The sequence below is a fragment of the Humulus lupulus genome, chromosome 4 (genome assembly GCF_963169125.1).
Source record: "Humulus lupulus chromosome 4, drHumLupu1.1, whole genome shotgun sequence".
In the NCBI taxonomy this organism is placed as follows: Eukaryota; Viridiplantae; Streptophyta; class Magnoliopsida; order Rosales; family Cannabaceae; genus Humulus; species Humulus lupulus.
Genome location: NC_084796.1, coordinates 25,055,817 through 25,067,222, shown reverse-complemented (window position 1 = coordinate 25,067,222; position 11,406 = coordinate 25,055,817). Strand labels below are relative to the sequence as shown.

The 11,406-nt window shown below is 33.2% G+C and overlaps 2 protein-coding genes across 3 annotated transcripts; one reads left to right on the top strand and one right to left on the bottom strand.

Annotated features, from left to right (window-relative positions):
- The first annotated feature begins 489 nt into the window (after positions 1-489).
- LOC133830221 (uncharacterized) lies at positions 490-2,091 on the top strand. 2 transcript variants are annotated; one of them, XM_062260152.1, is made up of 2 exons: positions 490-1,472; positions 1,676-2,091. In XM_062260152.1, the coding sequence occupies exons 1-2, from the start codon at positions 791-793 to the stop codon at positions 1,723-1,725; spliced, it is 732 nt and encodes a 243-aa protein (XP_062116136.1). In that variant the 5' UTR covers positions 490-790; the 3' UTR covers positions 1,726-2,091. The 2 variants fall into 2 exon arrangements, with proteins under 2 accessions (XP_062116136.1, XP_062116134.1); XM_062260150.1 differs by having other exon boundaries at positions 495-2,091.
- A 1,974-nt stretch (positions 2,092-4,065) lies between these two features.
- Positions 4,066-9,969, bottom strand: LOC133830220 (uncharacterized). The gene is made up of 10 exons (XM_062260149.1): positions 9,630-9,969; positions 8,630-9,154; positions 7,136-7,737; positions 6,822-7,033; positions 6,357-6,437; positions 6,166-6,252; positions 5,930-6,062; positions 5,768-5,839; positions 4,769-4,906; positions 4,066-4,555 (listed from the first exon to the last, which is right to left on the bottom strand). The coding sequence occupies exons 2-10, from the start codon at positions 9,148-9,150 to the stop codon at positions 4,434-4,436; spliced, it is 1,968 nt and encodes a 655-aa protein (XP_062116133.1). The 5' UTR covers positions 9,151-9,154; positions 9,630-9,969; the 3' UTR covers positions 4,066-4,433.
- Positions 9,970-11,406: the final 1,437 nt, after the last annotated feature.

Here is an 11,406-nt window from a genome sequence, read left to right as displayed (position 1 = left end):
TCATTCATAGTCGTTTAAGCAATAAAAAATTAGCTACACCCACCTTGGAAAACCAAATAGCCAGCTCTTATTATAATTATAATAATTATTATCATTATCATTATCATCTCTCCCCATTTCTTTCTTTCTAAATTGTTTTGACTGGTCTTTCTCTGCTCATGTTTTAACCCCAACTCATGTGCTGTCATGCTTTCAAGGAAGAATCTATCTGTTTCTGTGAAGATAAAAAAGCATTAAAACTATACTCCAAAATGTGGTGAAAAATGGCTTTTCTTCTGTGTTTTTTTTTTTTACCATGCACTGAAAGAAGTATATTTATAAATATTTTATAAAAGTATAAAGGAAGCAAAGCCACCTAGGATTGAAAAAAGTTGTCATGTTGAAAGCAGCAATATTGTAATAGAATTATCAATCAAAACAATAAAAATAAAAAACAAATGAATCTGGAAAATCCAGGTAAGTAATGGTAAGCAGAGTTCAGACAATTGAATATAAAAAGGGTGGTTATTCACTCACTCTCACTCACTGCCAGTTTGGAATAATATTTTATTTCCATGAATGCTGCCAAGAACATATCTGGCACCATCTGTGGCTCGATTTATCTTGTGACTAAGACCTCTCACTCTCCCCATGTTATAGTTTTCCCTCTCACACACTTTAATTCTCCTCCAAAAAATTTCATCCTCATCTTTTCAGCCACTTTTCTTCTTCTTCCTCTTCTTCTTCTTTGTCCAACTTTGACTTTTCTCCTCAACTCAGCTCATTGAGACATTTTATCAAACCCAAAACTATGCAAGACCCAATAGGAATTCCTGCTTGTTTTTCATCAACTGAGAAGCTGAGTGATGATCCAGCAGCAGTAACCAGGTCAGGCCAAAGTGTTGTTATGTCCATTTACAGAACTAAGATTGCTAATCACAGCCGCTTAATCACAGTCACTTGGTGTAAGAATCTTCTACTACATGGCTTATCAGTATCAGTAGAAGGTCCTGATAAAGGAAGCCAATACACCTGCAAAGTGGAGCTTAAGCCATGGTACTTCTGGAGGAAAAATGGGTCAAAGCGTTTTGTAGTGGATAACAAGCCAGTCGACATTTTCTGGGACCTCAAGAATGTCAAGTTCAACGGTGAAACAGAGCCAAACTCAGAGTACTATGTGGCGGTTGTTTGTGACCAAGAAGTAGTCTTACTTCTTGGCGACTTAAAGAAAGAAGCTTACAAGAAAACTGGTTCTAGGCCTTCTTTGATCGATCCCATATTGGTCTCGAGGAAAGAGCATGTCTTTGGCAAGAAAAAATTCTCAACCAGAGCCAAATTCCATGAAAAGGGTAGACTTCATGAGATCTCAATAGAGTGCAGGAACAGAGCTGTCAACAATGGCAATTTCCCAAGTGGGGTTGAGCCAGAAATGGAAATCAAACTAGACGGGCATCTTTTAATTCACGTCAAACACCTTCAATGGAAGTTCAGAGGTAATGAATCGATTCATGTCAACAAGTTAAGAGTAGAGGTTTATTGGGATGTTCATGACTGGCTTTTCAGTCCAGGTTTAAGGCATGCTTTGTTTATTTTCAAGCCAATTATATCGTCTTCCACATCTATATCATCACTTTCATCATCCTCTTCTTCTTCTCCACCATTGTCTTCATTGACATCAACTCCATTGTCGTCACAGGCAGGGAGTTCAGGGTCATTAGAGAGCTTAAACCCAACTGGGTCATCTGAGTTTTGCTTGTTTCTTTATGCTTGGAAAGTTGAATGAATGAAAAAAAGACAGACTTTCATTTCAAAACGACAGTCGTTTTTGCTCCCCAATCAAAACCAGAAGAAGAAGAAAGGAACCAGACTGGTCAATGGAGAAAGTGGGTCCCAATGGAGAAGGGATTTATTTGGAAGAAAAATATACATACAGCTGGGACTTGGAGAGGGTTTGAACAAGTGGGAATGATTGGAAAAGACCGATTGTTTGTGATCATATACATGTCCTTATAATAATTTCATTCTTTCTACAGTATCTAGTGGCATCTTCTTATCTGTTTTTTATGAATGAACAGTATATATATATAAAAATATAAATATAAATTTGATGTTTCTTCTTGATCTGATATCGATAATTGAGCAATAAATATATTTAAAAAAAATTGTATCTACCCAATATATGTGTCTGTCACTCAAGTTTTTAATTTAATTTATTATAATATATAAGATACTGAGAGATGTTGACGATTATGTTACATGCAGTTAAGCATGTCTGTATTTGGCCAAAAAAAATTTAGTGAATCATGTGCAGAGGAGGAGAAGGAGGAGGTTGTTAGAGCTTGTGGTTTACAATGTACTTAAAATTACTTCATTTTTCAAATTTACGACAAAACATGCAGTTAAGCGATTAAAGTTAGATTAAGTCATCGTTTATGTAGTTAGTTACTGATGTGATTATATTATAATTTTTTTTGACTAAATAACAATATTATTTGATACATTTCATACCTGAGCGTGTTCATACCTGTAACTGGATGTGCTTTAACACATATATTTATATATTTTATTACAAAAAAATATAAAAACGGATGCTTGTTTTGATAATTTTGGTCTTTCGGATACTCACAACTAGAGCTGTAAATACGGGCCGAACTTTCTATCACGGCACGAAACCAGCACGAGCACGACACGGCATGAAAAAATATGGGCGTAGGCCTGAGCACGGCACGACACGACAAACCCAAAGGCACGACACGAAAGCACGAACAAACTAGCCCGAAAGCACGACACGATAAAAAACCCTATATTTTGACATTAATAATCATAATAAATTTTTATTTGTTAATTATTAATAAATTAAAATGATAATAGAAGTCTTATTTTTCTCAATGTTTATATTTTTATAATTATGTTAATTTATTTTAAGATTTGTGAGTTAAATTTTTTAGCATTTATAAGTAGGTATTAAAATTCTAATAATTATCTTTTATATAATTTTGTGTAAAATATTGTTAAAAAATATATAAAAATATCTAAAATTATAATTTAAACAAAGAAATGTATTTAGTGTGGTGGTAAGTCAATTGATAGTTAAAGAGGAGGTGGATGATTTAATTCTCCATCCTCACATTTTTTTGCAATAATAAAGTGGGCCCAAATTTGGGCCTGAATATAGAAAATGGGCCGGCCCGAATAAGGAAAGTGGGTCGGCCCGACACGACACGAGCACGGCACGACATGGGCCGTGATGGACCTACTCTTTCAAAAATGGGTCTGCCCAGGCCCGATCCAACCCGAATTTATCGGAGGCACGAAAATGTAGACTGACCCCTTAACACCCCATAGATAATTCCAGTTTCCAGATATGTGTGAATTTTACAAAAAAAATATTAAAAAAAAAGACCATTTTACAAAGACATTGTAAAATAGTATATTTTCACAAATTAAGTTATTATGTATTAGTTGTTATGGGGGCATTAGCCCCTAAATTTTTGCTTAATTTTATATTTTTTATATAAATTAAACAAAAAACATATTATACTCTAAAATTTAAAAAATAAATTATAACAAGACCGCTCTAATAAATTCAATGTTATTAGCTTCTCTCAAGAATATTATGGTGATGTTAGATTAGGGGTAAGGGAATGAAATAAAATAAAAATGAATCAATTTTCATTTTATTCATTTGTTTGATTGTATTTTAGAGTAATGGAATAGTTTTTTCACCATTTTTGTGGAATCAAGATTGAAAAAAATTAATATTTTTTTTATCAATTTTTATTTTGTGTCATTCTTAGTTGGGTGATGTATTTTGTTGATGAAGAATTTTGTCTCTATGCTTAAATTGGGGATAGAATTGAGCAATAGGAGAGAAAGCCGCCAGCCAGTGTTGCCACTTGAATGTCTCATCATATTCATAGTATAGGGAAAGCAAAAAAGACATTAAATAAGGATAAAGTTGTGACATTTTCACATTGTGAATTTGTATTTAATACTTAATAAGACGTGTTATGTTAGCAGCCATCTCTTACTAGATGTGAACATGCAACGCAAAAGTTTCAATCAATTAAATGAAAATATTAAAAATTTCTTTGACAAGTACAAGATAATAATTTATATGTCAAATATCCATGTCAAAATCACAATGAGACAATAAAATATGACAGAAGAAAAAAAAATGTTGTATAATTTGTCTGAGCCATGATGTTACCAATCCAAAATTATCAACAACTTAAAAGAAAATTTGGCCTTAAGTCACATTCTTACAAAGACATCACCATTCTATGGGTTAAAACTCTGCAGTAAAGTGAAATGGAAACGCCATTTGTTTTATTGAACCTACCAGCAAATGAAATCCAAGACACTATATTTGACCAGGTGTTATGAAACGGAACAAAATTCTTGTTTTCCTCTATAGAAGTTACAGTTAGTGGTGTGAAAAACAGATATTCCCTTTATTTTGATCCAAAACCAAACCACTTTGCAAGGAAGAACTTGTTCTTTCCACGAGATGCATCGGGATTTGCTTTAGTTGGTGGTGTTGGAGAACCTTTGGGAAGTGATGAACTTGGTTTTTCTACAATGGAAAATGATGTCAGAGCTACATGTTTGAAGTAGGAAGAAAACTTAGTAGTAAGAGATGTTGAAACAGCTATGATGCAATGAACTTGTTATGATTAGGAAAGAAAACATAGACAAGACATTCAAGGTTTTCGTTTGTCACCGAAGTCTATAGAAAATGTTAACACGAGAGAAAAATAGCTTAGGAGGCAAGAGAACATGCTCTAACCTGATTTTTGAGAAACCTTGTTAGGTTTTGCATTATTTTTCTGTTCTGAATGTTGTACCATTGCTTCAGGGCGATGATTAGATAGTGATTTTCTATCCACAGTCTTAAGCCCCACATGCTCCTCACTCTCATGACCACCTGTAACAGTAAGACAGAAAGAGAGAAATCATAAAAATAATTATGAAAAGACACTTGATGCTTACTTTCAAAAGAAACTAAAAATAAAAATATGACACCACTATAATTGAGAAACAATCAAAGTGATCATATAGTCAGGAGCATGGAAACATGAAATATATCATAATGAATGTTTAAGCATTTTAGGAACTCCAAATATATAATCTTGAATGCAAATCAAACATGAAACATGAAACATGATTGAGAAACAATTACATTTCATGTTTGAGAAACAATTAAAGTGATCATACAGTCAGGAGCAGAGAAAACATGAAATATATCACACTGAATGTTTAAGCTTTTTAGGAACTCCAAATATATGACCTCGAATGCAAATCAAACAAGTATGCTGAATAATCACTATAACAGCCACCTCACATGCACGACTAAAACGATGTTCAAGAGCCGTCAAATGAAACTTAAGGGTCATGGTAGAATAACTTTAAAACCAAATTGGCAGGGTTTCAACCTCGCTAGACAACAAAGAGCACTAGCATTACAATTAAATTAAAAATTTAGAAAGAAAAAAAGAACACATGCAACCTTGAAAAACAAACTACTAAATCCCAATTCAAATATTTGGAAAATGAAATATATATAGATCATTTTCATAATCTTTTAAATCATGAATAGAATAAAGTCATAATGCATTCAAAACAAGTTACATTGTTGAATTTTATATGTCAAATTGTGCAGAGTTTCAAAACAAACAGCAAAAGATGCAAGACTAACTACGTTGTTTCAATTGCAAGTAGCAGCAGTTATTGCAAACAACATAAACACGTAAAAATATTTTCAAAAGAAATCACAGTGATAGCTTACTCTCTTCAGATGGTTTCCCATAATTCTGCCGCAAAGCTTCTAAAAAGGAATTGTCTCTTTGATCCTGGATCACTGAAAGAAATAACCAAAAAACTTGGATACTTACAATCACGTCGCAAGCATAAGTTTGAAATGTTCACAGAGATCAGCAAGAACACTTACATTGATCAAAAAGAGCATTTCTGTAATTTGGGGTTGAGCCAACTAGCAACAACTGAACTGCCTCTGCATCTCTTGCCATTGAATGTTGACTAGATGAGTTTAGGTTCTGAGTGTCTAACAGGATAGCTGCAAGCTGCAAAAAATGAGTGAGAATTCCAATCCAGAAGGAGGGCTTTAAATCATGTAATTGCAACACATTCTAGCTTTAGTGATTTGCAAAAATAAACAAAATTTACCAGAAGTTTCTTCAGTACGGGGGTCTGAAGTAGATCGTAGGCATCTTCACAGTAATTATCAGTAAGAATAGTGCACTGAGACCCTACCTATAAACATCAATGGACTTAAATAAGTTTCATAAACAGTGTATTTTTTAAAATCTCAACCTCAAAACCAACCAACTACAATAGACATGTAGATATATACAAACCTCGCCATTGATTTTAAGGACATCTTGTCCAACCACGAGCATGTTTAATTTCCCAGTCATTATTAGTCCTTCCAAATCCACCTATTTTAAGTTGCAGTCACAACTTACATAGTTAGTAAGTTAATTATAGTTGATACTGTTTATAATGCTAAAACAAGATAAAAGGCAGACGCTTTCTAACACATCAACCTATTTCAGTTCAAAGTCCTCAGGGGCCATGCCATAGTGCCACCTCAAAGCAAAAGTTATATGACATTTAATCTTATTTGAAAAACAAAGTAACAACTGAGAAGGAACAAAAAAACCGAATCTTTCTTCTTCTGAGAGACCTCTTTACAGTCCATCTCAAAGCATACTAAACATGAAACTCTCTATCAACAATCACTTTCAATTGAAGAGCTGAAAAATCTTAATTATGTTACGAAAACATGTAGCATAAGAATATAATTGACAAGGAAGAAGTACCTCATTGGCAAAGAACAACGAGTTAACATCAAGACCAACGTGGTAGAAAAGCCAAGCAGCCTGTCGTAGCTTCCACATTGTCTCCCTCTTAACATTCATAACCGGAACCATAACATATTCATCTTCATCAGCACCTTTGGTCTTACTTTCCTTTCTCACTTTGTTCTCTAATAACCATGCATAGCATATGGCCGCTACCATGGAACTCGTACCTGCATAATTTTCATCAACCTAAGAAACTTAACAAAAACTTCTATCAATAGAATAAAAAAACTAAAATTCCTTTCACTTCACTCATAGCAAAGTTACTCAACTGTTCGAAGACCCAGAAAGTATGATTTTGGCTTTGGCATTATCATCACCTTCCAAGACTTTTCCAAGCCTAATCCTCTGCTCCTTGAGGAACCCATTGAGGCCAAAGTCCCGAGTTTCACCGGATTCAGATGGCAACCCATTTGAGCTGCGCTTAAGAGAAATCTTCTCCACGGAGCACGTGGACGAAGAGACGGACCTCCTCTGAGCCGACTCAATAAGGTTTTTGGGCGGAGAGAGCAAATGGGTGTCGGTCAAAAGTGTTGGACCACTCTGAAAGCTCCGACCCGGAGGAATTGGGATCCCATGTGGTCGTGGCGAGGAGGGGTCTGTCTGGAATCTGGACTTACGAGGCAGAGATGGGCGAGAAATGAGAATGGGGACTCGAGGTTGAGGTTCGAAGCTTTGTTGCGGAGTGGGTGTTGGATTGGGGGGATTGAGGATGTCGGAGAACCAGCTATTGGAAGAATAAGAAGCACGGGATCCTTCAGTAGGGGATTCCGGTGCCGGCGAGACGCCGGTTGCGAAGGTTTCTGATTTGTTGCGACTGTGTGTGGCTGACTTCGACAGGATTTCTCCGCTGAAACTCTCCACTGCTCTATATCTGTTGTTCTCACCAAAACCAATTTATACATTTTCCTTCAAAAGGGCCCAAAAGTTGGGTTCCTCTGGCCCATGAAATATTTGTAGTTTTTCTTCGAGAATTTATTGACATTATTATTTGTTTATTTGTCAAAGAGTATGATTCAACTTCAATTTTATAATTGGGTAAAAAAAATGTATTGATATTCATTTGTCCAAAAAAAAAAAGTATTGACACATGCATGAATATATTATAGTTTTTAGCTGCATTAATGTGTGGTTTTTAGCTAAATTAATTATGTAATTCGGCAAGAAAATAGAAGTATTCGTATGCATAGATTTAAAGTCACTAGACAATACCATTCTTTGGCTTTTTTTTTTAAAAAAAAAAAACAAATGATTACCATGTTAATAAATTAATTTATAAGACTGATGAGCTTAAGTGATGAGTAACATGCGATTTATTCTTTGTTATTTTCTTTAGTATAATTTTTTTTAACTTCGTTTATAAGATGATAAATTATAAGTGATATGTGAGAATTTTTATTATCAAATTCCAATTTGATTAAAAAGTTGTATATTGAATGGAAACAAGGTAATAACATGCATATAAAATGAATATAGATATCACAATGGTCATTGTTGTAATAAATATAATTAAAAAAATTGGTGAGAATACTATTTTTTTACAGTAATTTTGTATTTTTGTTTAGGTTTGATAAGTTTTTGTAAAATGATCTATCTAAAAATTTGACGGGTATTTAAAATTTTTGATTAATTATCTAAATTTTTTGATCTTTTATCTTAATATTTTGGACAATTATCCAAATTATCTGATGTAATTTTGTAAAAAATTAAAAAAAAAATAAAAGATCATTTTGTCATTGGACTAAATAAAAATATATTTATCATACCTTCTAGCAGACCTAGATAGTGGGTCTCTTCTATCAACAGACGAGGCCGAGGCCGAGGCCGAGGCCGGAGATCCATGTGCCGCAGCTGTTGCGAACCTTGGCGAGCCAACAAGGCGAGAAGGAGAGCTACTGCGGGAAGGAGAAGAAGCGACCAAGCGCCTAGCCTCCTCAAGCCAATCCTGACTCAGCTTACTACTGCTGGTACTCCTCCTACCAGGGCTAAACTCCTCCCTTACCAACTTGTTTTCGTCTTTGCATCCTTTGTTCTTTTCCTCCTTTACACTAGCACTAGTATCAGTATCATCACTAGTACCCGTCAAGTTATAAACAATTTTATTATGATCAATAGTTTTGATGGAACCAAAAAACATGTCGTTCATGAAGTCAGTGAGGTCTGGTGCAGGCTCTGCTATGTGGGCTTTACGTCGAGATTGATCTGGACCAGCCATAACCAGCTTCTTCTTATTATCATGTTGCCTTGAAGATTGACTACTAGTGCTGAATCTGCTCATGATTTCCATATGTCTGATATTCGTTACAGAGAATAATATTAATGGTTTTGTTTTTGTTAGTTTTTGGCTCAGATAGCTTTAGTTAGCGCGCGGAATGAACTATGTTTGAGATTATATATATATATGCATATATTGATATTATATATAAAGATTGGATAGACACGCACAAACTGTCCAAAAAAACTTTGGCCGGCGGATTTGGGCTTGCTCTTGTTTTGTGGGTATTTGTATGTTTATGTGTCTGTAGTGGTGACCATATTTACGTCAAAACAAAAAAAAGGATCGGAACGTAATTTTGTAATGAAGGCCTAAAAACAGTTTAATATGTACGCAATTCCCTATTTTATTTTAAAACTACTTTTTAAAAACTTGATAGGGCCTAAGGGCTAACTTAAAATTTAAAAATCTAAAGGGCTATACGTGTATGTAATTTTTCAACATAACGTACTAACTTAATTGAAAGAAATTTTTTTGAGAGGGACTCTTACCAAAGCGTGGACGAAGAGACGGACCTCCTCTGAACCGACTCAATAAGTTTTTTGGGGGGAGAGAGCAAATGGGTGTCGGTCAAAAGTGTTGGACCATTCTGAAAGCTCCGGCCCGGAGGAATTGGGATCCCACGTGGCCGTGGCGAGAAGGGGTCTCTGTCTGGAATCTGGACTTCCGGGGCAGAGATGAGAGTGGGGACTCGAGGTTGAGGTTCGAAGCTTTGTTGCGGTGTGGGTGTTGTATTGGGGGGATTGAGGATGTCGGAGAACCAGCTATTGGAAGAAGAAGAAGAAGAAGCACGGGATCCTTCCGTAGGATTTTCCGCCGAAACTATCCACTGTTCTGTATCTGTTGTTCTCACCAAAACCAATTTATACATTTTCCTTCAGAAGGGCCCAAAATCTATTTAATAATAGGCCCAAAATTTATTTAATAATAGGCCCAAAAGTTGGGTTCCTCTGGCACATGAAATATTTGTAGTTTCTCATCGAGAATTTATTGACATTATTATTTACGGAAATCTAAAAAAATACATTCAAAGTTAAAAAAAATATGAAAAATATGGTATATTATAAAAATATGGAATTTTTGGATAAAAGCACGGAGTGACAAAAGTGTAAATACAGAGTGACTTTTAAATCTTAAATAAAAGCGGTAAAATATAATTTTTTGTGATCAACGTTTACAAACTTGTAAATATCTGCTACAAAATTATAAATATATTTTACGTGTTTGTAAATAATATTTACAAAAATTAGTTTTATAATTATATTATTTTGTACATAAAACTTACGAACAAAATGGCAACTAATTTTTTATTTTTGTAACAATAGTTTGCAAATCTAGTTTCATAACTAGGAAATATATTTTTGTAACTAACATTTACAAAAATAATTTATAGTTAAGAAATTGTAACCAAAATTTACATAAAAATATTATAATTTTCCATATGTTACAATATTGTACCAAAAAATTACAGTAAACATCAAATTTATATTATACAACTTAAAAATATAAATTTAAGATATTCATTATTTATAAAACAGTTTATTATATATATATTTATATAAAAATACAGTTAGAGAGTAGTGAATTACAATAATTTTATATACAAGTTTTACATTTTTGTAACAACAGATTGCAAAACTAATTCCACAATCAAGAAGCTTATTTTTGTAACTAACATTTACATAAATATATACAAACTTATTTAACATGATTGTTACAAAAATTTACAAAATTAATTTTTTAACTTTAAAATATATTTTTACAACAAAGCTTAAACTTTGACTAGATTAAGATTTTAGTTTAACATTGAGTGTTGAGATTTGACTAGCTATGATTTTCAAAACAATATAATATTTTTTATCACTATCTCTCCTACTACTATTAATATATGTTACAAAAATTTATGAATATATATATAATAAAATTGAAAGATCATTTATATCAATTTAAATAAAAATAGAACGGTAAATAAATTAAATATAAAAAGTAATATTAATGGAGAAAAAAAAGTGAAAAATGACATATTTAATTAGAAATTGTATGTATGATACTAAGATAATAAAATAAAAAAGTAGAAGATAGTTGATATTAGAGAAAACTTATAACTCTGGTGTAAAATCACCGTGTTTTAGTAATTAGTTTATATTATCGTATAAATAAAAAAAAATTCAATTACCGTGAATAATGTAATTTTCTCTATTATTTATTTATTTATCAAAGCGTATGCTTCAACTTCAATTTTATAATTGGGTAAAAAAAATATATCGA